Source organism: Chrysemys picta, chromosome 1 (assembly GCF_011386835.1).
Source record: "Chrysemys picta bellii isolate R12L10 chromosome 1, ASM1138683v2, whole genome shotgun sequence".
NCBI lineage: Eukaryota > Metazoa > Chordata > Testudines > Emydidae > Chrysemys > Chrysemys picta.
In genome coordinates this window covers 160,577,766-160,603,544 of record NC_088791.1, presented here as the reverse complement: position 1 = coordinate 160,603,544, position 25,779 = coordinate 160,577,766, and the positions used below count along the sequence as shown (strand labels likewise).

The following is a 25,779-nucleotide window of genomic DNA, read 5'->3' as shown; positions in this document are numbered from 1 at the left end:
TCTCTCTTTCTCAAAGTGGTCTCGGTGCCAGTAGCTGGGACAGAACACCACACCCAGGAGATGTGTGGGTTACATAGGCACTCATATAAATTGCAGAGGAATATGACCCAATCCCATGGAGCTAACAATTGGCAACCCATAGCATGTAGCTTTTTTCCTGCAAAGAGAACATGAAAGGAACCACAGAACCAAACTACACAAGAAAACAGCAAAAAATAAAATATACGAGGCCAAAAATATATAATAAAATTTAACCAAAACAAGAGACGGTGGCAGTAATAATAGGGGGTAGTTATACGCTGACTGGTGACACCTTTCATCCTACGCAGGGCTCCAACAGAAAAAAAAAAAGTTAGAAACGACATCTATAGAGCAAGTCATAAACCAGGATTTCAACACAGGAAGCAGAGTTATTTGCAGAGGTGATAGTGAAACGAGAAACCTTTCAATGCACTTAGGACTGTGTTTCCCAGTTTCCATTTTAAAGATGCAGAGAAACAATAACCACTGAGCACAGATTTTATTAATAGGATTTTATAGTTGTCCATGTGCCTAAAGCAATAACTAGACACATTTTAAATAAACAGAAAGGACACCTGTATTTACAGTATTTAATAAATGACAATGTAAATAAGAATGATGATGAGGCAGACCTCTGTTTTGAAATACAGCTGTTGTCAAGAGCTTCCTCCAGTCATTCTTCCTGACCAATATTACTATTTTCATAGCTAAATTGAGAAAAATGGCAGAAAGTTTTTTAATCCTGAGGGAGGGGGCAATCAGGAAAAACATATTTTGAAGTTAATTTTCAGAAAAAGAAAACTAAAGCTTGTAAATAAATCATCGCAAAAATAATTGACTTCCATGAAAACAAAATTTGCATCAAAATATTGAATGTTTAACTTTTAGTGTCTGCAACGGATATTTCATCCTAAGAGTAACAATCTAAGGAAACAATTCTGCTCTCAGATCTCCATGGCAAGTCTGAATTCCAATATTCTGCATCCATCCTATGCATGAAGCTCATGTTTCAGAGACATACAATTGAGTTAATGTGAGGATAAGAAGTTTTCACTATTAGTACTAAACCTTCAGAGACAGCTCTGGTGGGAATCAAGGGATATAGATGTAAAAGAGAAATTTTCAAATAAATATGTGGAACAGGTTTTTATGTATTCACTGTTATTACCTATCAAAATTTTTATTACAAGTCTCACAATATTTGGTGTTTTTCTTAACTGTCCTGGAACTTATAATTAAGAAAGGACTGACTCCCACGCCCTATAGAAAACCTAGATCTATCCCCATCAACTCCTTCCTCTTCCTTTCTGTCCCCTCTTCCCCAATTCACCTTTCCCTCTCCTGCAGCTCCCTGGCTCTCTAGTTCACCCACCCACCCCGTCTATCCTTCCTCTTTCCTTTCCTCCCCCACCCTTCCACTTGCCCCTTCCCTTCCCCTTATCCCTTGCTTCTTCTCGCCCCCCAAATCAAGAAGCAGAGAGATAGAAGCCAGGGGGAAAGAGGCGGCACCGGAAGCCCCGCCTCTTCCAGGCTAGCCCTTTCATTGGCCCATCCCCTCATCAATCCTACTCTGGAGGCCAGCCTATTCTGCCCCCGCCCCCCCTTGCCTTCCGAGGGCTCTAGCCCGTTCAGCCCAGCCTTGCCTCTCACCCATTTGCTGCCTGACCTGTCAATCAAGCCCTCTCCCCCTTCCGATTGGCTAACGTTCTGAGCCCTAGGGTCCCGCCCCCTGGAAAAGCGCCCATTCTCCCCTCCCTACCACCTCCACTCCCGTGCGCATGCGTGGGAGTGACTTGGGGTCGGGGAGTGTGTGTATGTTTCAAGGAGCGGAGCAGCAGCTGCAGCAGCAGCAGGAGGGGGGGGAGGAGGAGGAGGAGGAGGAGGGAAGGGCAGAGTGGAGCCCAGTGGGGAGCGGAGCTTTCGCTGAAGCCTGCCCGTGTGCGCGCGCCTCGCTTTCCAGGAGCGGGGTAGCACAGCCTGTGGGGGGATTTCTGTGCGGTGTCTCTTGTTTCATGCACGCCCCCAGCCCTGCCCCCTGGGTGGCTAGCGAGATACGGGCCATGAGGAATTAACTCTCCTGTTTTCCTGTGGGGGCAGCGGCCGCCCCCGAGCAGCAAGCGACACCCCGGAGAGTCCCACTGCTCTGCTGCCTGCCGGTGCGTGCAAAGAGACGGGAGCATGTGTGGCTGTCGAGGGGCAGAGAGCTAACCTGCGGAACCAGGAACGCGGCTGGGATTTAACACGCTGCTGGGTGGGTGGACGGACGCGTCCTTGCCTTGCCTCTGGGACTGAAGCTAGGCGCACAAGGTGGGAGGGAGAAAAGAAGGAGGGGAATACTTATTGGGGGCACTTCTTTTTTGGCTTTTTACCCCCCACCACCAGCCGCTCAGATTGGACAGAGAAGGGGACAAAACTGTCTCTCCTGTGAAACAAAGCTTCAGGGAGCTTGGATTTTCAGAAGAAATTTCCTTCCTGCTCCTTAAGGTTTTCCCCTTCTTCAGTTTCTCACTCTTTATACGAGATAATACACCGTATGTATGGCTCATTTTGTTGTCCTAAACATTTGCTCGTCGCAGGCATGTTGGCTTTTTGTTTTTTTAAACGTGGCAAATGGAAGTCCATATGCCTTTGTTGTCTGGTGACAAGCTTGTGTCCCTGGTGAGCTGTGAGTGTACATGATCATCTGTATGTTTATTGGAGTCTTTGGAAAACCAAACAGGGGAGTGTAAGTGATCTTCAATAGTGTTAGGTTTACTAGTGGCTTTTATTTCTTTATGAGGAGTCTAGGGAGGGTGGAAGCAGAAAGTGTGTACTCCCAATTGTGTACGTATGGGTTTGTTGTTTTTGTTTATAGGGTGAAATCAGGTCTATGTCAGTCCACTCACAAGTATAAATTTACCCTCAACTTGTTTATATATACATTGACAACAAATCCAGGGTTACTTGTCAGTGTAAACTCAGCCCAGTTGGATTTATATTCTTCATCATAAAAAGTTAAGCCAGTTCCCAAACATACTCTTGTTGTTTTCTGAGTGGGGAAAGGAAATGGTACTTCACTGTGTGTGTGTGTGTTTTTTTTTTTTTTATGACAAAATGTCTTTAGGACACCTTATGATAATTCTCTTATTTCTTTATTTTTGTTAAGATCGGATCCCAGATGGCTAATTCCCTGAATGGCCGGAACCCAGGTGGCCGAGGAGGAAACCCCCGCAAAGGGCGTATTCTGGGCATCATAGATGCTATTCAGGATGTTGTGGGGCCCCCCAAGCAAGCAGCTGCTGACCGCAGAACTGTGGAGAAGACTTGGAAGCTAATGGACAAAGTGGTAAGTTTTGTCTGTGTACATATTGTATTCTCCTGTTGGGGAAGGAAGTTATTTACGTGGGTCCATGTGAGAATCTACATCTTCCTGCAGATTTTATTCCTTTGCCATGTGTGTCCTTGTTTGAAAAGAGATGGACTTGCATTTTAGGTCAGATAAACCTATTTGTTCATTTTTCTGGCCTCTGGCTATGTTTTTTTAAAATCTTGTTTGAGTGGGGAAATGGACATGTTTGCCTTAAGTCCTGCTGCTCTTGTTGGTCAGAGTCCGTCAGAATAACTCAGACTTGTAAACCTGTTGGGGAAAAAACTGCTTAATTTATTTCTTTTGCATCAAATATTCCTTATGTTTCAACGTGGGTCCCGTTTAGTCAGTCTGCAAACAAAACCTCTTGAGCATGAAACTTCAGTTAAGCTAATCATCCTATAAAGCACTCTCATGATAGTCATATGCATACATGTTTGTTTGTAAGAATTGTGCCTGAGGAGAAAATCACTCTCTGATTATCCCTTAATGGAGTAAACAGATTAGTAAGAAATCCTTGATTTTTAAATCTTTTGTCTGCATTTTCCGTGGATTTTTTTAAAAGTACTCTTACATCTTCTTTGCTCAACTATTTATTTTTGATCTGGAAATGTATTTTATTGACAGTTATTGTGGGTTGGGATATGGAATGTTGGTTTATAGATCTTGTAGCATCTACATGTTGCTTTCTCAAAGTCACACATTTTATTAAATACTACACAATGGAAGTGACAGCTTTCTATAAACTAAGTACAAATTAGCTAAAAAGGTGCTGTACTAAAGTTAGGAATAGTTTGCTTACGGTCTGGGTAAAAGTCTCAGGAGGCAGAGTGATTAGGTAGGAAAGGGCTTGATTTTTGAGGATAATCAGCTCAGGGAAGCTTTCCTTTGAGATCATTGACGATTGAGGTTTTAATACCTGATAGTATCAGGCCCTAGAACCAAGGGAGACGTGACCCTAAGGCTTGGTCTACTCTACAGAGTTAAGTCGACATAAGGCAGCTACGCTACAGTGTAAGTGCAGTGCCTACACTACAGCAGATATAAGTGCCTTACTACACCGACATAAAACTCCACCTCCACAAGAGCCGTAGGGCTTATGTTGGTGTAGTTAGGGCAACACGGTGTCTTCTTTACATCGGCTGTTGGCTGTCATTCTTGTCAATTTTATGGCTCTGGGCCAGGCTGCTGTCTCTGCTCCAAGCTAAGCTGCCACCCAGGCTCCCCGCTTGGGCTGTTACCCAAGCTCCCTACTGGGAGCCCTACTGTCTCCCGGGATCCCTGCACCCTGCCAGGAGCACAGCAGCCGGACTCCAGCTGCGGATCTCCCCACCAGAGATGAGAAGCCCCCGGTAGCTTCCCCCCACTCCCAGCTGGGAGCAGGAAGGCAAGAAGCCCCGGAGGGCAGTTGGGTCTGGGCAGGCTCTCAGGGCCTCCCCCTCCCAGCCCCCCCCCCCCCCCCACTGCCCCTTGTAAGTTGGTGGAAGTGCTGTGGTGGCTGTAAGTCAATGTAACTTGGATTGATTTAAGATTGTAGTGTAGACATGTCCTAAGGATCTAACTCTAGTGTTAAGTTTCAGAGTAGCAGCCGTGTTAGTCTGTATCCGCAAAAAGAACAGGAGTACGTGTGGCACCTTAGAGACTAACACATTTATTTGAGCATAAGCTTTCGTGGGCTACAGCCCACTTGATTGGATGCATAGAATGGAACATACAGTGAGGATATATATATACGTACAGAGAACATGAAAAGGTGGGAGTTGCTCTAAGAGGCTAATTAATTAAGATGAGCTATTAGCAGGAGAAAAAAATCTTTTGTACTGATAATCAAGATAGCTCATTTAAGACCGTTAGACAAGAAGGTGTGAGTTTCTCAAACTCTGGGTCAGGACCCCTCAGGGGGTCACGAGCTGTCAGCCTCCACCCCAAACCCCGCTTTGCATCCAGCATTTATAATGGTGTTAAATTAAAAACACTTTTTTATATATTTATAGGGGGGGGCGGTGGGTCGCACTCGGAGGCTTGCTATTTGAAAGGGGTTACCAGTACAAAAGTTTGGGAACCACTGCACTAGAATATTACTTGTATTTATTAAAACAGCCCCTAAAGCTAATTCTAAACTGTGATGTAAATGGGTGCTACTCCAAAGACTTAGTGGAGTTGTTTCTATTGCTGCCAGATCTGAATTTGGTTGAGTTCTGTAAACAGGGAATGTGTTATAATTAATATAACAAATATAGGCACTTGGAGGCAGACACTACTCTTCAGTAGCAAGATGTTTTCATCTTGAAAAGATGGCATCTGTCTATATCATGTTTGAAACAATAGAGGGAATGTACAGTTTGATATTTCCCTCTTTGCAATAGTATGTCAGACCATGCAAAAGCTTTACAGTGCGTTTTTCCTTTGGTTAGTTTGAATCTTAATCTCATTGTTTAAAATTATGGATTGCTGTCACTCAGTTTTCATAGAATAACTTCGTCATTATTACATCAGTGCATCAAAACAGACTGTGTGGCCTGTTCTGCAGAATTATTTGGAAAGGCTGCACTTGTTTTCTTTTTGGTTTCACTGAATAAGTGTCCTCAATTTTGATCTTCAATGTATCCTCTTTAAGATGCTGTCAGTTAATCAAATTTTATTTCCAAATTACATTAAAGTATACCAGACAGGGTGATGTAATGGTGTCCAAATGCTGTAACTTGCTTGAGTTAAGCATTTGGTACTTGTAGTGAAGAGAGCATATTTGAATAAACATAATGTGTTAGACGTTATTTGCCTTCTCAGCAGTAGGCAATGGAAGGTAAATTTCTCCTCTATCTAAATCAAAAACAGGGATTAAAACCAGAAGTAGTTAGAAACCTTCCCAAGTAACTGTTGATTTAAATACTGTTGTAGGCCTGTACCCTGCAGTCTGGTGAACCTTAGCATATGCCCACACAGTGTCCCAGTGAACTCAATGGGTCTCTGCATAATCATAGGGGTCCCCACTCAGCGATCAGACTGTGGTTTCAAGGCCTAAATTACTAGTGGTAATATTTGTCTTTAACTCTAATCTCTCCTCTTCCCCTATCTGTAGAGAACAAGACAGAGAGGTTGTTTTGCCCAAGGACACAGAGAGCCACTGTCAAGATTGGGTTTAGATCTCAGAAATTTCTGGTTTCTGTTTCCTATGCTCATCACCATGCTGTCCCTGCTCTTTCTCACTGGTTGAGATTCCATATATGAAGTAACTTGAGTAGCAAAATTCAGAGTAACAGCCGTGTTAGTCTGTATCCGCAAAAAGAAGAACAGGAGTACTTGTGGCACCTTAGAGACTAACAAATTTATTAGAGCATAAGCTTTCGTGGACTACAGCCCACTTCTTGCATCCGAAGAAGTGGGCTGTAGTCCACGAAAGCTTATGCTCTAATAAATTTGTTATTCTCTAAGGTGCCACAAGTACTCCTGTTCTTCTTTTTGAGTAGCAAAACATATTTGTTGCTCTATTTACAAGCATTGTGGGATTATCCAAAACTACAAATCACTCTTGATAAAATCATGCAAAGTAAAATAACTATATTGTGGGATTAGGGTTTTTGGAGAATACGTAATGCTGTATGTAAAGTTCATTAGCAACATCATGCAAATCTACATATGTATATTACCTGCCATGACTTGGAATTGTTATAGTTAAGGGTCTGTCAAATTTGAGACTTCATGATTACTCTGTTTTTCATGGTTTTATATTTTTCCTATGAGGACAGGATTAAGGCTGCAACTTCATATACAGTATCTCACCTTGAAATCTATTTGGTACCAGTTTTAAAAAAAACCCACAGCTTTCCTTTGGTAGTTGAAAGAACTCTGTCAAAATTGATAGAACAAAATGTGATGGCATGACATTCTAGATAAAGTCCCCTCTGGTAAATATTTACTACTGAGAATACTTGCGAAAAATACAAAATTAATTGTTCCTGATCCAATCTCTACCGAGTCTCTACTGACTCTTGTAGTTACAAGTAAACACATCAGTGCATATGGGGCAGTGTCAAGCTGAATCTAAACTTACTTTTTATAAAGTTTACTGATACACAACATATTTGGGGCGGAGGGTCCCGGGAGGGGGCAGTTAAGGGACAAGGAGCGTGGGGGGTTGGATGGGTCGGGGATTCTGAGGGGGGCAGTTGGGGGTGGGAAGTGGGCAGATAGGAGGTGGGGGCCAGGGTGTTTGGGGAGGCACTGTCTTCCCTACCTGGCCCTCCATCCAGTTTTACAACCCCAATGTAGCCCTTGGGCCAAAAAGTTTACCCATCCCTGCTTTAACTTGAGAGTAGCAGGGGGGAAACACCTACCATGTAAATGTGAGAGTAGATTAACACCTTTAATAGTCTGGCTATTCAGAGCTGAGAGTTCACATTAATTTTAAGTGTTTCAAGTTAGTGAAATTGTGAAATGTTTTGAAAGAAGATTGTATTTGTGCTCCCATGTATGAGTACTTCAACTTTCAATCACTATAGGGTACTCTGAAGTACTAGGGGGAAGTATGGTTAAGCAGTGCAATAGAAAGTAAAATTCATGTATAAACTGTATTGTTGTTTTATCATGGTCCACACCATACATTTTATCCAGATAATGGAAAGCAGGAAGAGCAATTTAATTTGCTGTTTAATATAGTCTAAGAGCAAAGCACAATGTGTACCCAAAGCTTGCACTATTGGCTTTGTGATTATGCAGAACCACATTACTAAAAGAGTTATAGCAGTGATGCATTTTTTTAAAACGAGGGGATGCCAAAATCCAATTTTTCTCTAACATTCAGTGTCTCTCTATTGAGTACAGTCAACGAGTGTGAAACCCAATGTATACATTTTCTTCTTTATAACACTCAATATAACATTTGAAATGTATAACCTTCCAAGTCACTTAACTTCACAGTACCACAAAGGAACCAATTAAGTAAATCATAACCACAGAGTTCTTTGGTATATGAACTGGTCCTTACACTGTGTTTTAAATATTGATTGAAAGTCTTATGGCCACACACCTCTCTTGTGGAGAAAGAAAGGATCAAAATAAAAAAAAATTAGTTACACAGGCAATCAAGTGAAAAACCAGGGGAGCGTCCCTTTGCCTGTTTCTGAATATCTATGTGGCAGATACATGGCATGAACAGCGTATCAAAGCACTGCACTTTTTGTTTTTAAAGTAACACTGCTACGTTTGCATCCCTGTGCCCTTATTAAAACACGCACCGGTACGGTATGGAAGCTTCGACAACCCACTGTTCCCTCGGGTGGAAGTCACCTAGCAAAGGCCTCTTCATCCATTCTGGTGAGATGGCCTCTTCCAGAGGTCTTTTTCTACCTTTTGGTAATATACCCATCTGCAATGTACAATGCCAATGCATTGATAGTTAATGCTGTCTTGGGGGCAGTGGGCTTTGATGGGTGATTCTGCACCTTGTGATTTTCCCAGTACCCAATCCGCCATTTCGTTCTTCAGGATTCTTTCTTTGGGATTGTGTGCGCTGTGGCTTTCTGGAGATCAGAAATGTTACAATATCTTGCTGCATAGCCACTTTCAACCCGTGTATGGTATTCTGAGCCAATTTGTTTGCATCTTGTGATGTTTCTGCACTGTGTGGCAGAAGATGCTGGTTAAGTAGAGCCTTTCAAATTGTAACCTTGGAAATGTACTAGTCACTGATACTCTAATTGTCACGTCCATTGGGTTCAGCTGATTATTGAGAATTTAGTAGGAGTCATAGTCAGCAGATACTTATTCTGTTGCCATTAGTAACTTTTTTCACATGGGCCTTGACCAGCATTGTGGCATTTAAACATATCCTGGTGTGTAAGTGTTGCTGTGCTTTGCTTGGCAGTGTACAGCTGTTTTATCAAAGCATTAAACCTGTGACCTTTTAAAAACAATTTTTCAGAAAGATCATCATGGAACAAACAGAACACACAGTTTTCTACATGAAATCAAATGGCTAAATACGTGCAATGGAAATCTCTTCCCTCTAATCTGCAGATACTTTAAAATACTGTCTAACTTAGTCATATTTGCTTAAAATTTTTTATCCTACTACTTCAAGTGTTATCTGTCTAGGTACTTACTGTGTATGACCCTCCTCAGCATACTTACTGAGCACCTCCCATGTAGTTAAAGAGAAATAAAGTGAATGCTCTCTCTCCCTTCCCTGCCATTAAGATAGAACTTGAATAGTTATCACCTTTTTTCGTATGTGTAGAATTGATTTTTTTGAGAAGAGCTATTGGGAGGGACAGCTACATAGAAGAAATAGGCTTTGCATTTGGGCCTGTGGCCCTTGAAGTTTGTATTCCTTGTCTCTTGCAGAGAGAAATTCCATAGTCTAGGTCCAGTTCCCCTGAAAGCTTGCCTTATGAGGGTCTCCCACACCGTTGACTGTTTGAGCCAGTGAAGAGAAGCTGTGAAGGGAAGTCAGAGTGGTGGGAAAAAAGGATGTGATGTCTAGGGTAGCTCTGAGCAGTCCCATGGAAACCTTTGAATATAAGGACCCCATTTAATTCTGCAATTTAGGTAGCATCTTACTAATAATGTAATCATGTTTATTTCATTGTTAGAGTTAAGATACATCCCAATGTGAGAGAGGATATCACAGTCTGCCCTTTATATCTAATGGAGAACATGGAGAATTGTAGCAATGTGTTCACAGTGAGCCATGATGATGAGTAGATGGGTTGTTGCATTTTTGTGCTAACTAGAGATGGTTTTTCAGGGTGAGTTTCATTCCATGTGAACTGCAGTAGTCAAGCCTGGAGATTACAGATATAAGGGTCATTATGATGAAATTTGTTTCTGATGGGATGGGTTGCATACTGTGGCCATGCACTAGAGGAAGTAGGTGCCCCAGTATCACAGTGATAAACATGGTATAATATGGTGATATCCTGTTATGCGTAGGATACCTCAAGGATCTTATATATGCATTGACTTGCCTCAGTCAAGGAAAAGTTTTTTTCAACTTGCTGAATGAATGTTTCTTTTTTCTTTGATAGACTAAATGCCTATATGCTTAATCCAAGTCACAATAAAAAAAATAATTGGGATCTGATTCATACCCAGTGCTATTGCTAATGTAAGGTTTGCGTCATAAAGCTCAGTGTGGTGTGACTTTGTTTTTCAGAAAGGTATGTACTACGAGAGCTCGGTTGCTTTAGGAAGCCTTTTACGTCAGCTGTTGTCATTTCTTGTTGCTTACTGTTAATGTGAACCCTTGTGGTAAGTCTCAGGACATCCTGACTCTAGGAGCCATATGGGTTATACAACCATCTCTTTACAGACACATTTCCTCCATACTGAAATCTGGTCCACTATAAAAACAAGTGTAGAAAATCCTTCACAACCTTAGTGAGTGGGTGCTTGGACTTTTAAGCATTTGAACTAAACTCCAGCACGTGTTTTGTGATAACTTTATCATTTTAATAAGTTTAAGAGGAGTTGAGTTTTATTGTTGAAATATTTTCATATAACTGAAGGGCTAGTGCTAATCTTGAGGTGTCTAGTACTGTTCTGTAATTGGTCTCCATGTAGTCTGCAGAAAGTGATGCATGGTAAACCAGACCAACCACAGAATCCTGTTGTTAGCTATATATGACTGTATTGGACTAAAAGAGACTTTCTAAAGTACCTGAAAGAGGAACTGAGTCTTGTTTTTTCACAGTGTCCCCTTTGTTCAACTGTCTGGCCATCCAGCCATAGAAAATCCTCAACCAAAATAAGCAACTTGTGTATATACAGGCAGCATACCCTGTGAAATAGTGTGTTCACCTTTCTGGTATACATAAAGCCACCTTTCTTTCACTTATACTAGTATGACTTTTCTCTTTGTGCAGCGTGTCTTTCCACATAAGAACTAATTATTTTAATTATCTGGTTTCCTTAGGAGGAGTTAGGAGTTGATAATTTCAGTTTAATTTTTAAAAAGTGGATCAATTTAGCATGATTGTAACTTTCTGGGTTTGTTTTTTGCTGATATTTTGTCCGAATAAGCACTCTTTCTCGGGCTAGATGCTTCAAGGACATCATCACCCTCTATTTGTGATTCTAAAATCCCTCCCATAAAAAGTAACTGATAACACAAATCGTTTTTTACTTCAGATAAAGTGACAGGGTGGAAAGAGGAAAACTACAACTGAAAAATACACAGTGAATGAGGGCCAAGAAAAATAAGGGAGAAAACCCATACAAATCTTGTGTTTAAATGCTTTCCCCTCTGTAATATAAAAATTTCTCATCAACGGTTGCCAGTTTGAGTTCTGTTGTTGTGTCCTACTTGGGTTAGTAATAAGTTTTAAAAGTCAGAACTGAATTAAATTTTGACCTGTTTTACCTGTACAAAAACCACCCTAGACCTAATTACAATATATGTACATAACACTTCTGTTCAGAAAAACTGCAATGTGCTTTCCTTCTGTCTCCACTCCTGCCAAATACGGAATTTTCCACTCTGTTTATGTTGCAGCAAGGAATTAGTGACCATTTTAAGGTATGGTTGGTATCTCAAGACTTTGGAGGGCTAGAATTCAGGCTTTGTACCACAGGAAATAGGTTAGCGTTTCTAGGGGGATGCCTCTTCCCCTGGAGTTGTCCAAGATATTGGATTTTGAAGTCATGACATTAGTACGAATAGAAAATCTGTCCCAGGCAATATTTGAAGGTTAAAAAACATGTTTAATTACTATAACAGGGTCAGCACCTGCCTCTCGCAAGCACCCTCTTTCTCTTGAGTACTCCCTTTCTCAGTGCCTCCAATCTTTCAGTTCTGTTCAGCAGGGCGGCACGCATCTCTTGGCGGGTCTTCAGCGACTCGGTCCTCTGGCCCTGCCACCTACACTATCCCTGTAGGCCTCCCTGGGCTCTGGTCCTCAGGCCCTGTTGGTCAGACTATCTCAGTACTCTAGTTAGTAAGCATATGAAGGTTCCTACTCTGGGGTGGAGCAGCACCCCCATGGTTTCCTCCCTTGGGGCTTGTCTCCTGCCCTTTAGTTCTCTGACCCTGGCTCTCCAGCTGGGTCAGTCTCGATCAGTTCCCTTCCAGGGTTAGCAGTTCTCTTCCGTGGTCCTGTCTTCAGTGAGTCCTGGTGGCTGGCCAGAAGCTATTTCCTCGCTTCCCTGGTCCTTGCTATTGATATCCGCCTTAGCCCTCGCAGCCAGCCAGGAGCACCTCTAGCTCCCCCAGTCCCTGCAAGCAGACTGCACTCACTCTGGCCCTACAGCTCCTTTTATATGAGCCTGCTGGGCTCTCACTCACTGCTCCCTGCAGCTTCTCTGATTGGCTGCTTCTCCTGCAGCCACTGTAGCCTGCTTGGAGGACCTCTCTACTGCTCCTTTCTTGGGATAGGTGTGGCAGGCCCCTGAGGCTCCAGCAGGGGGCCGTTCGGCCTAGTCCACCCCATCACAGTTACATATTAGTGATTTAGCCACATTACCCCCCAAAAAGGCAATCCTCAACTCATGCCTATTAAACCTGTATATCACGCTACAATTTATTTTTTTATAAGTATTTTTATTGATTTACTACATATACATATGTAGCGTGTCTGCATATGTACCACAGTAATTCTGTATAGAATCACACATATGGGGACCACTTAATTCATCAGTGAAATACAACCATCTGTAGGGTGGAATGCAGCAGCTCTAGGGAACTGTATGTCAAGTCTATACAATAGTTTAGAACAGTAAAATAGCATCTTCAATTGAAATCATAGGAGAATTTAGGTAGCCAGAATAGAACTGCCTTTAATTGGTATATGGTCAGAACACAGGACTAACATTCTGCTCTTTCAAAGTGGATAATAAGGGTTATCTTGAAGTTTGCATCTTTAGTGGCACAGTGTCCCCTGCGAACATATGGGACATTAGTTTAGTTCTAGCTTGGAGTGAAGAATGGTGCTCACTGGGTCGTTAACACAATTTCTTACTGCACCTGGATTTACCTGGATTTTTTTTTTTTAATCCAAGACTGGTCAGGCCTAAACCTACTTAGTCATGAGATCTAACAAGATCACAAGACGGTTTTAAAAAGTCAATTAAATTGTGAAGGCAGTATTTTAAATAAGTGCATACATTCCCCATAGAGGAGCAGGCTATCGTGGTTGGTGTAAGAAGCACTTTGCATGGTAGGTTTGATTCAAATAAATATGTACAAAATAGAAATTTAACTATTCATTTGAAGCTTATTCTGTTTGTCATTTGTTTTTAAAAGGATATATATATATAACACTTCAGTTAATTTCAGTTAATCTATATAAATGGGTCACAGTTAAAAACGTAATGACTCAAGGTACATGTAGATGCCATCTTTTAGTAGAACCCTGAAGTTGCAAATGTTGAGTTTATAATAATGCATTTTTTAGGGTCTCTGTAGTATATGTGGTGCAGAGCAGGCAGGCAAAGGTGCTCCTATTAAAAGAACACATGCCTAAAATGTGGAGAGGAGTGGCTAGGACTACTTGATGATTCTTACGAATGCCAATAGAAGGTTACATTCTCCATAAACTAGAAAATAACAATGACATCAGTGGCATTGCATGGGATATAAGTCAAAGCAGAATTTTTAGACCTCCCTGCTTGGAGGCCTGAGAAGTATACTTGCCTCTGCTTATTTCAAGATGTCAAATCACTTTTTGCCCCTACATATTTTTTTCAGATGTGCAGTGATCAGAAAGTGCCTTTTTAAACACTGTGGTTTTTGCTTCTAGGTCAGACTGTGCCAAAATCCCAAACTTCAATTGAAAAACAGCCCACCTTACATACTTGACATTTTACCAGACACTTATCAACATTTGCGACTTATACTGGGCAACTGTGACGACAACCAGAAACTTGCACAACTCAGTGAGAATGAATATTTTAAAATCTACATTGACAGTCTCATGAAAAAATCAAAACGGGCTATAAGACTCTTTAAAGAAGGCAAGGAGCGAATGTATGAGGAACAGTCTCAGGACAGGTAAGAGAAATATTTACATATCAATGTAGATTGTCTTGCTTGTCCGCATTTTTAACATTGTTTATTTATATCCACAATGTTTTGACATTTTAGTTATTTAAAGAGGAAAATATTTATTGCTTGGATGCAGTGACTCTGCAAGTCAATCAGTAATTCACTGGTTTTGTTCCACTAGGTACTCTTTATGTGTCACTGTACAGGAATTTAAAACTAAGGGCATTTCCTATATAAAACATGTATTTTCTTAAGAATTACTCGTTCAGCTGACCTACAGTATGTAGCTCCTTTCCTAAGAGAGAGAGACCCTCTAGTTAGAGCATTGCCAATGTAATCTACTGCTTACAAAGAGAAATTGAGAGATCCACTATGGATATTGACTGACATTTTCCCCAGCAATAAAATAGAACAAAACTGTGCGATGCTTAGAACTCTTGGAGAGATCACGGGTTGCGTAGGGTGCTGATCCTTCAGAGTGGTGTTGAGAAGCCTTTTGAAAGGTCTAATTGATTTCTGCTTTGCTGAGAGCTGGTGCTGTTAACGGGACACTGTTGTCCTGTTTGTGTGTAGCAGTCAGTATGCGCTTACTTGTTAGCTTTTACCTTCTTCAGTTTTACTGGGTGCTCACTTCTGGTTTAGAAAAGATATGTATGGGGGTGCACTTGTATCATGGGTCTGCTTCCGTAATGCAAGAATCTTCATTGGAATATTCTTTAGATTAATTCAAACAAACACAAGATGTTGTATTTTTAGAGTTGTCCATCCAGAAAAAATAAGACTTCTGCAGGCGGTCTGTTTTTTCAGACAGTTATGCTAGTCAGGCACAGAATTTGAGTTACCATAGAAAGAAAGAAGGGGTTTTGAAAAGGGGTAAAGGCCAAGTTACATTTATGTTCATTAAAGATGTTGAACTGATAGGCCCGGAGGTTAAAACCACTTAGTTTCAGTGTAGTATGAGAGATGACAGGATGAGTTTCCTCCAGTACCCTGCAAATCATGTCCTGGAAGAGCTGCATCCTAGTGATGTAGGTTACTTATATTCCAGCAGTGCCCTCCTTTCAGTTTGTGCTGTGCATGCATACCTGGCAGTCTGAGAGGACAAACAGCAAGTGAAGAGTAACTGAGAGGGATAAACTATACAATCAAAATATATACTTATTTTTATAAATCCCTCACTGCCCTTCAGTCTAGGTTGGTAGGCTGGTAGGTCGCGATCGACTGGTTGATCGTGGATCCTCTTCCGGTAGGTCGCAGTCTCCGGCCACTAAAAATCCGGAAGTGCAGCAGGGCTAAGGCAGGCTCCCTGGCCCAGCACCGCTTCTGGAAGTGGCCGGAACTTCCCTGCATGGGAGGGGAAGGAGAGGGAGCACACTACTCCTGCCTGTAGGCACTGCCCCCACAGCTCCCATTGGCCATGAATGGGGAACTGTCGTGAGGCCTGCCTGCAGGGAGGGGGGAGTGCGTGGAGACCGCCCACCAGACAGACACAGAGACGTGCAATCAGCTTCCGGGAGTGGCACGGGGCCAGAGCAGGCAGGGAGTCTGCCTTAGCCCCGCTGTGCCGCTGCCTGGCGGGAGCCTGCACCCCAACCCCTGGCCCAGCTCTGAGCCCCCTCCCGGAGTCAGCACCCCATACTTCCACCTGTACTCCCTGCCTCAGCCTTGAGCCTCCTCCCAGAGCCTGCACCCCAAGCCCTCTCCTGCACCCCAACCCTCTGCCCCATCCTGGAGTCCCCTACTGCATCCAAACTGCCTCCTAGAGCTTGCACGCAAGCCCCAGGCTCAGCCCGGAGCCCCCTCCCACACTCAGAATACCTCGGCCCTAGCCCAGAGCCCGCGCCCCAGCCCGATGAAATGAGGGTGGGGGAGAGTGAGCGATGGAGGGAGGGGGGATGGAGTGAGTGGGGCCTTGGGGAAGGGGTGGAGTAAATCCTGGGTTGCACTTAAATTTAAAAAGTGATCTTGTGCGTAAAAAGGTTGGAGACCACTGGTCTAGCCAATGTCAGCTACTCTCTTGTAGGTGACACAACAAAAGTGGGTGTGGAGGAGAGGCTGGTGGCCTTTGGAGATCAGCTGTAATAGGGTGCCCCCGGGGTAATCGGAAGGTGTGAAAATGGTTGAGACAAATGGGGAGACTGGGTGAGAGAGGGTTGTGGCTGGTATTATTGGTAGCGGCGGCTGGGGTGAGGTGAGAAGAGACAAGTTAGTAACTAGGGAGGAGTAGAATTATGTAGGACTTCAAAGGCGAGGACAAAATCCCTCTCAGTTCCCATGGCCACTTAGTCTTTTGGCTTCTTTGATGAGGCTTAGCACTTTCAGACAGGCAACCCATTTGGACACTTGCAGTTGCATTCTGCACTAACTGTTATTTGCTGGTGCCTTTTCATTATGTGTGTACTTCATGCACTAGAAAAGCTTCCATTTTGTTTCTAGATGGTGGTGTGCCCTATAAAGAGATCAGTGGTTTAGGGTCTTTGTAGAGTATTCCTTTGTAGAGTATTCCTCTTCTCTCCATGCTGTCTCTATTGATAGTTGAGATCAACTAAGGGTACATCTACACTGTCCACTTTAGAGCGCGGATGCGGCAGCACAGCCACGCCAGCGCTGTGACGTGGGCAGTGTTTGCTGGGGAAGAGCTCTCCCGGTGATTTAAAAAAAAAACAAAAACAAAAAAAAAGTAGTAGCTTTTCAGTGCTAAAACTTTTATTGCTTGGAGGTGGTGGGGGAGAGTTTTTCCACACCCCTGAACGACTAAAGTTTTAGCACTGAAAGTGGCAGTGTAGACACAGCCTAGGATGGTTGAATTAAAAGACCTTGAACTGGAACATCCAGTTATTGATGACATGTATTCTCAGTGGAAAGCTTTCTGAATTGCAGAACTATTAACTAGGGTTTATAACCTGTCCTTTAAATTGGCTTCTGTACCCAACGACTGGAAGATAGCTAAGGTAATGCCAATATTTAAAAAGGGCTCTAGAGGTGATCCCGGCAATTACAGACCGGTAAGTCTAACATTGGTACCGGGCAAATTAGTTGAAACAATAGTAGAGAATAAAATTGTCAGACACATAGAAGAACATAAATTGTTGGGCAAAAGTCAACATGGTTTCTCTAAAGGGAAATCGTGTCTTACTAATCTATTAGAGTTCTTTGAAGGGGGTCAACAAACATGTGGACGAGGGGGATCCAGTGGACATAGTGTACTTACATTTCCAGAAAGCCTTTGACAAGGTCCTTCACCAAAGGCTCTTACATAAATTAAGTTGTCATGGGATAAAAGGGAACGTCCTTTAATGGATTGAGAACTGGTTAAAAGACAGGGAACAAGGGGTAGGAATTAATGGTAAATTCTCAGAATGGAGAGGGGTAACTAGTGGTGTTCCCCAAGGGTCAGTCCTAGGACCAATCCTATTCAACTTATTCATAAATGATCTGGAGAAAGGGGTAAAAAGTGAGGTGGCAAAGTTTGCAGATGATACTAAACTGCTCAAGGTAGTTAAGACCAAAGCAGACTGTGAAGAACTTCAAAAAGATCTCACAAAACTAAGTGATTGGGCAACAAAATGGCAAATGAAATTTAATGTGGATAAATGTAAAGTAATGCACATTGGAAAAAATAACCCCAACTATACATACAATATGATGGGGGCTAATTTAGCTACAACAAATCAGGAAAAAGATCTTGGAGTCATCGTGGATAGTTCTCTGAAGATGTCCACGCAGTGTGCAGAGGCGGTCAAAAAAGCAAACAGGATGTTAGGAATCATTAAAAAGGGGATAGAGAATAAGACTGAGAATATATTATTGCCCTTATATAAATCGATGGTACGCCCCCATCTCGAATACTGCGTACAGATGTGGTCTCCTCATCTCAAAAAAGATATACTGGCACTAGAAAAGGTCCAGAGAAGGGCAACTAAAATGATTAGGGGTTTGGAGAGGGTCCCATATGAGGAGAGATTAAAGAGGCTAGGACTTTCAGCTTGGAAAAGAGGAGACTAAGGGGGGATATGATAGAGGTATATAAAATTATGAGTGATGTGGAGAAAGTAGATAAGGAAAAGTTATTTACTTATTCCCATAATACAAGAACTAGGGGTCACCAAATAAAACTAATAGGCAGCAGGTTTAAAACAAATAAAAGGAAGTTCTTCTTCACACAGCGCACAGTCAACTTGTGGAACTCCTTACCTGAGAAGGTTGTGAAGGCTAGGACTATAACAGCGTTGAAAAGAGAACTGGATAAATTCATGGTGGTTAAGTCCATTAGTGGCTATTAGCCACGATAGATAAGGAGTGGTGTCCCTAGACTCTGTCAGAGGGTGGAGATGGATGGCAGGAGAGAGATCACTTGATCATTACCTGTTAGGTTCACTCCCTCTGGGGCACCTGGCATTGGCCACTGTCAGTAGACAGGATACTGGGCTAGATGGACCTTTGGTCTGACCCGGTACGGCCGTTCTTATGTTCTTACTTTGGAAATTACCGTCCTCCTCTCCTTCCCTACTGTGGCAAGTTAGGGTTTGGTGTTGAGATGTTTACGAAGGTATCTCAAGTTTAGGGGAGTTCAAAATTCAAGTTCAAATTGATTGGCTGGTGGTTTTTGCTTTAGTAAAGGCACCTAGACGTTGATCAACAGATTCATTATATTAATGGAATACAGACATTCAAGAAAGACACTAATTGGGATGCTCACAGCTGTCCTTAGAGAACTAGTGTTTGGCCACCAGTTCATTTCACATCGACTGCTGAGCAGCTGTTGAAAGGTAATGAAATTTGCTGTCTGTCAACCTAGACTGGATTTGAATCGGTGACCTTGAGGTGAAAAATTCCACATCCCATTAGCAGTCCCCTGAGCCATCCGGTTTTCCAGACAGGTGATGTCTTTTGTTTTCAGTTAATCCTGGACTGAACTGTTTAGTCCAGAGTTACATAGCATAAAGTAGGATGAATCTGTGGTCTGTTGTGATCTGGCAATTCCTATATTGAGGCTGTCTAAAAATTAAATTTTATTTCTGAAACACATGTTTTATTCTGATCAGTTCAGAAAGAGAAGCTTTGAAAAGAAATCAGAGCAGCTTTCACTGGAATCTAGGCTTCAAAGCCCTTCCCTGTGATTTAAGTAGTCACCTGCCATTTTTATATGTTTATCTCAATTGTCCGCCTCCCACGCCGCCTCCCCCATTTTGGATATTTATCAACATCTTGAATTCGTTTTCAGTACCACAGGCAAGATTTTCTATATCCATTTTAAAATAGATTAGTAACTGGAAGATAATTAGCAGTGTTACTTTGCAAAATAAAACTGCAAGGTGAAGAAAACCTCTTTTGAGGTAGGAGGGCAGGTGGGTGGGTATGCAGGAAGTGAAAATGGAAATTAGATTCTCTGAAAGTTTTTAGGTGGCAGTGAGATTCCACTCCCTCCCCGAAACCTGACCTGAAACAAAACAATGTAAGAAAGCATTTTTGCATACCTTAAGCATGTGAATAATTGCATTTGAATTTTGCAGAAGTAAAAATTACTTGCTGCTTTCTATAGCACTAATCTAAATTAAACAAGAAAGGCTCTCTTCAGAGAGCCAGACAAAGAGAGTTTTATTGCAGAGGGCAGGTGAGAGCATGGGGAGGCCACAAAATAGACAATTTCTAGCCTACATATGGACAAGTAGGCTACATTGCCCCAGTTATAAAGCAATTTTTCAGTTCCTCAGTGTAGAGTTTTTGATCCCTTTCACTACTTAGAGTACATTACAAAATGAGAACAATGTATTAATAGCAAAAATAACCAAATGGTAGTTATTAATTCAAATTGGAGAGAAGGAAGAACAAGGTTTAAAACCACAGATCTTTTTGATTTGAAAATGTTTTTATTGCCTTAACTCCAGATCCAGAAGGGCAGATGGTACATTTGTCTAATTGGTGTTTTCATATGGAACTTTATTGTAAACATGAGGCAGCATTTTCAGCTTTAATATAAACTCTCCTTTAAGAGTTTTCCTGAATATGGTATTGATGATCAAAACTGAGCACAGTTCAGTCATCTCTGGTGGGAAATCCAGGGCCTAATTCTCCACTGGTTACACCTTGCGTAATCACTTACACTGTGCTAAGTGGGTATAAAATGCTGTCAAATCAGAATGGTAGCATTATACACCCACTTTGCACAGGTATAAATAAGTGTTCTCACACAGCAGTGCGTAATTGGGCCCTGGCTAGACTCTCCATTTGCTGTTTGTTAATCTCCTTTAATGATAGATGCAGAGCTATTGCTCGCTTTAGGACTAAGAAAGGCAACTAATTTGATGTCCATCCTATTTGTGTAGTTTCAGCAGAGAAAAGGAGGTATTTGAGAGGGTTTCAGCTGGAGAAAAATGGGTGGTTTTCTGGGGTATGACTGTCATGCTGCCTGGAGTGGCTCATGACTGTTGGAAAACCGTTCCCAGAGAGTAGTTATCAGTGGGTTCACAGTCAGGCTGGAAGGGCATAATGAGTGGGGTCCCACAAGGATTGTTCCTGGGTCCGGTTCTGTTCAATATCTTCATACATGATTTAGATAATGTCAGAGAGCATATACACAAAGTTGGCAGATGATACCAAGCTGGGAGAGGTTGCAAGTGCTTTGGAGGATAGGATTAAAATACAAAACGATCTGGGCAAACTGGAGAACTGGTCTGAAGTAAATAGGATGAAATTCAATAAGGACAAATGCAAAGTAGTTCTTCCGAAGTGGAGTAATCAGTTGCACACATACAAAATGGGAAGTGACTGCCTATGAACGAGAGCTGCAGAAAGGGACCTGGAGATTGTAGTGGATCACAAGCTAAATATGAGTCAACAGTGTAACACTGTGGCAAAAAAAGTGAACATCGTTCTGGGATGTATTAGCAGTGTTGTAAGCATGACACGAAAAGTAATTCTTCCACTCTAATCCATGATAAGTCTTGAATTGGAATATTGTGTCCAGTTCTGGGTGCCACATTCCAGGAGAGAGGTAGATAAATGGAGAAAGTCCAGAGAAGAGCAAAAAAATGATTGAATGTCTAGAAAACATGATCTGTGAGGGAAGATTGAAAAAAAAATTGGTTTGTTTAGTCAAGAGAAGACTGAGAAGGGGACATAACAGTTTTCAAGTACATAAAAGGTTGCTACAAGGAGGAGGGAGAAAAATTGTTTTTCTTAACCTCTGCGGATAGGACAAGAAGCAATGGGTTTAAGCAAGGGTGGTTTAGTTTGGACACTAGGAAAAACTTCCTAACCATCAGGGTGCTTAAGCACTGGAATAAATTGCATAAGGGGAGGTTGTGGAATCTCTGTCATTGGAGATTTTAAAGAGCAGGTTAGACACACACCTGTCAGGGATGGTCTAGATCAGCGGTTCTCAAACTGTGGGTCAGAACCCCATTTTAATGAGGTCGCCACGGCTAGCATTAGACTACCTCGGATCTGGGGATGAAGCCTGAGTGCTTTAGCCTGGGGCTCAAGCTCTGCCCCCACCCAGGGTCACGCAGTAATTTTTGTTGTCAGAAGGGGGTCGTGGTGCAATGAAGTTTGAGAACCCCAGGAAAATAATACTTCGTCCTGCCATGAGTGCAGGGGTCTGGACTAGTAGACCTCTCGAGGTGCCTTCCAGTCCTATGATTCTATAATTGAGAGTGCCAACCTCCGGGCAGACTGTCAAAAGCAGGGCAGACATCCCAAACTCGTGCTATGTTCTATAATTAGATTTCACCAATCCAGTAATAGATGTGAACTCCTAGACCACAGTAACAGTTTTACCATGGAGTCAGTCTATGGCTCCTTGGGATCTCCAGTCTCTCTTGCCACCCAGACAAGATGGACTTGGTGATAAATGGTCCCTTGCACCAAAAATCACAAAATATTCAGGATGCATCCAGTCCTAAGAGACCAGTCACTTACCCAAGATCAATTTGTACCTTAGATCTCACACCAAAGACAATGCTTGTAGCTAGTCCTGTAATAAACTAACTATAGATTTTGTAATTAGGGGGGAGGGGGAGTTAAAGAAGGCAACATATATACACAAATGAGTTCAGTCTATGTTTCGAAAAGGTTACAGAGATTTAGTGATCTGTCAATAGTGAATGTCTTTTCATGGCTTAACCCGGGATCTTCCCTGGGGATCTCTGCTTTTTTGTTTCTTAGCTCCCTCCTGTGAGATACTCCAAATAGCAAAGAGATGTAAAAGTCTTCATGTTAGCTGTTTTTAATTTCCCTCTTCCAGCATTCAGCCTAATGGGACGAGGCCTTTTGCATGTACTTGCCCATGGGCGTATGGGGCTGTCAAAGCTTTTGTCCTATAATGGCCCATTTAATTTTTGATAGTCCTCTTGGATGTACAGGAAGAGTTGACAAGTGCAGAGCAGGCATTTTTACAATTATAAAACAAGCTTATATGGAACACAGACATTACAAGTGAGATTGATGCATGCAGCAATTCACAAGCATTTCATAGAGTCTAAACACTAAATACATTCTTATAAGACTGATAGCTCTTTTGAACTTAATACAGGTCATCTGTATGTTAGTTTCCAGCTATGAGTTTGTCAATTCTTAACTAAAGCCTATGGCCTTGGCCAGAGCTGGCATTTAGCTTACCAGTGTCACAATGACACTTTCTTGGTTACTCAATTATGTTTACATCTGGTTTGGGGTTGAAGTGCCCATACCTGTTCCTGATCTGTGGCAGCCCTTGCTACCTCTTCCCATGGCACACACCAGAATAGCTCCATCCAAGACTAACCTGTGCTTGTGCAAATGTGCCTCTACCTAGAGCCACAGATGAATATAGGAATGGCCACACTGGATCAAACTAATGGTCCATCTAGCCTAGTATCTTGTCTTCTGATGGTGGCCAAATGCTCACTACAAATACTGTTGTGTTCTGGGATTTGGTCAGAGCGGTGGTGACAACATACTGTGGCCTAGTAGTGTAGACAGAACTGACTTGTAAATTTATCAGAAACTGGAGCAGGCCCTTGGGTTTTCTACCTCTCTCATGAAGATGCTCCCTTCACCCACGGTCAATTGTGTGGATGATTTTTGAGGAAAGACTGCTTCTTGTTTTTCTACCTCAAAAGATTTCTGCCTTAGGCAGTGTTCTATGTTTAGGCCTATAATATCTTTAATCTGGTCAATGGTCCTAGTGTGAGCACCTAGTCCTGCCAGACATCAGGATACACTGAGAAAACCCATAAGAAAAGTTACTTTTCATAAATCTGGGCTATGTGCTGAAATATTTTTAGCATTATCTAATTTCATCTTTAGGCTGCTTAAATGTTTTCCTTCACTGCCCTCTTCTCCCTCCCCACCCTCTGCATCTTGACATTGTTTTTAATTACAATCTAGAAACACGAAAGAATGACGTCAGTTTTTATTTTAAAAAAATACAAAGGAAGTTGGTGAATAATCACTTTTCAGTGGCACATTTGCTGTATAGTTTATAAAAGCTCTTTTGGCACTCTTCAACAAAAATAAAGTAAATATTGTTTATAAAAACAGATACACTGCAATGATAATTCTGTTGCCCAAAGAATTCCTGGTCAGAAGTCAGGCTAGGAATATACTTTTTTTTTGTTAGAAATTTAACTAATCAGAACAGGTGCCACCAGGAAGCCATACAAAGTCCAAAATAACCCTTATCTGAAAAGGAATGGAATTATATACCATCTGTCAAAATGATCCATACAAATGGAGAAAGAAAGTTAAGGGGGGAGGGGGGAATCTAATGATGGAAAATGTTAGGGATTGACCGTTCTGTTTACTGATATATAATGTGCAAGAAAGTTTAAAGGTACTATTAAGTATTGTTTCTTAAAAAAGTCCTATAATAATGTGACAAAACATTTCCCCCGTTATGTCCTTTAACATCAGGGCGGCTCCAGGCACCAGCGCAGAAGCGTGTGCCTGGGGCGGCAAGCCACGGGGGGCGGCGTACCGGTTGCCGTGAGAGTGGCAGTCAGGCTGCCTTCGGCGGCATGCCTGCGGGAGGTCCGCCGGTCCCGCGGTTTCGGCGGCAATTCAGCGGCGGGTACGACGAAGGCGCGGGACTGGCGGATCTCCCGCAGGCATGCCGCCAAAAGCCGCCTGACCGCCGTGCTTGGGGCAGCAAAATAAATAGAGCCGCCCCTGTTTAACATTAAGTGAATGTTCTTTTCTTTTACCATTTTTTTAAATAGGGCTTGAGTTATCATAGCTGTTACTGTCTAACAAGTCAAATTCCAAGGATTCTTTTATGGCAGAGCAACTTTATTTTGTGCACCTGCATTATTGATGATGTCCACACATACGCAGGGTAGCCTTGTTTTTGTAGGTCTTACCATCGCATCAAATTTTAAATATTTATTTAATAGAGACTTTTCTTGCGTTAAAATTCAGAATATCAAGATGTAATAACATTTTGTGTATAAAACTGACACTATCTCTTTTACAGCTGTTATTTTACACAGGTGGTGAGATTAATATGTTGGCATTTTTCATCCTTTTCTCATTCACCCTTCATTTACTTCGTTGAACAATTCCAAATATGTTATATATTTTTAACAATATACTTTCTGTCTACTAGGAACATTGTTTTGTTTGCTAGATCAGCATTAAAGGGAAAAGTGCTATTTGCAGAAAATAATGTAATGGAAAGAGTAAGGAAAGCAACTCTTAAGAATTTTTTTTTTTTGAGCATTTTTAACTACATAAAAAATGAAAAACAAATTGATAGGTTGTCCCTTTTTTATGGAACAGAGAACATAGCAAGCAGTGAGACGATTTACTGTCATCACTGTTTCATTTTGTAATGAACATGAATAATACATTTCAGGGCATTTTTGTTTTGCAGCCGATGTGGCGCTAAAGGATTTTTATTATTTAGATGTTCTTGGATTTGTCTCTGGCATATTATAAAACACTTTGCATTTCAGCCATAATTTGATCAGATTACCTGAGAGGGTATTGTTAAGTGGTCCTGTATTGTACTAAAAGACTTTTAACCATGATCTCTGTTCACTACCGAAATTCTTTTCAGTGTGTACTTCCATATGACTGAGTTGATACAGAAAAGTGAACTGACCTTGTGAAATTAGTAAGGTTTTGACCTACCAGAATTAAATTAAAACAATTGTTTATTAAATAATATTTGGTCATAAAATAATAAAAATAACCAATTTTTACCAATTTTCTAGCATATGTGAAATTCAATGGGCTCTTCTTGATATGAGGTAGTGTTGTACACTGAAGAGGAATCTTAAATATTGCAGGTATACATTATTAGTGAGAAACACAAACCTTTTGAGACTGCACTGAAACCTGTAATAAAAGGAGATTATGATTAAGGATGGCAGGTATTATGTTTATCCAGCTCAACTAAATTTAATAGGGCAGCTTCTGTGCAGGTGAGATTTTAATGGTCTCGCGTTCCATT

The 25,779-nt window shown here is 41.8% G+C and overlaps 1 protein-coding gene across 10 annotated transcripts in view; it reads left to right on the top strand.

The window, feature by feature from the left end:
- The first annotated feature begins 1,799 nt into the window (after positions 1-1,799).
- CBLB (Cbl proto-oncogene B) overlaps positions 1,800-25,779 on the top strand; it is a 239,912-nt gene continuing 215,932 nt past the window's right edge. For 2 of the 10 annotated variants that reach the window (XM_065574109.1, XM_005283589.4), the window contains exons 1-3: positions 1,806-2,177; positions 3,167-3,346; positions 14,101-14,351. In XM_065574109.1, coding sequence (XP_065430181.1) covers positions 3,179-3,346; positions 14,101-14,351 — 419 coding nt within the window. In that variant the 5' untranslated portion in view covers positions 1,806-2,177; positions 3,167-3,178. Of the gene's footprint in view, positions 2,553-3,166; positions 3,347-14,100; positions 14,352-25,779 lie in introns of all 10 variants that reach the window. The other 8 variants (XM_065574105.1, XM_005283590.4, XM_065574117.1 and 5 more) reach the window with 6 other exon arrangements.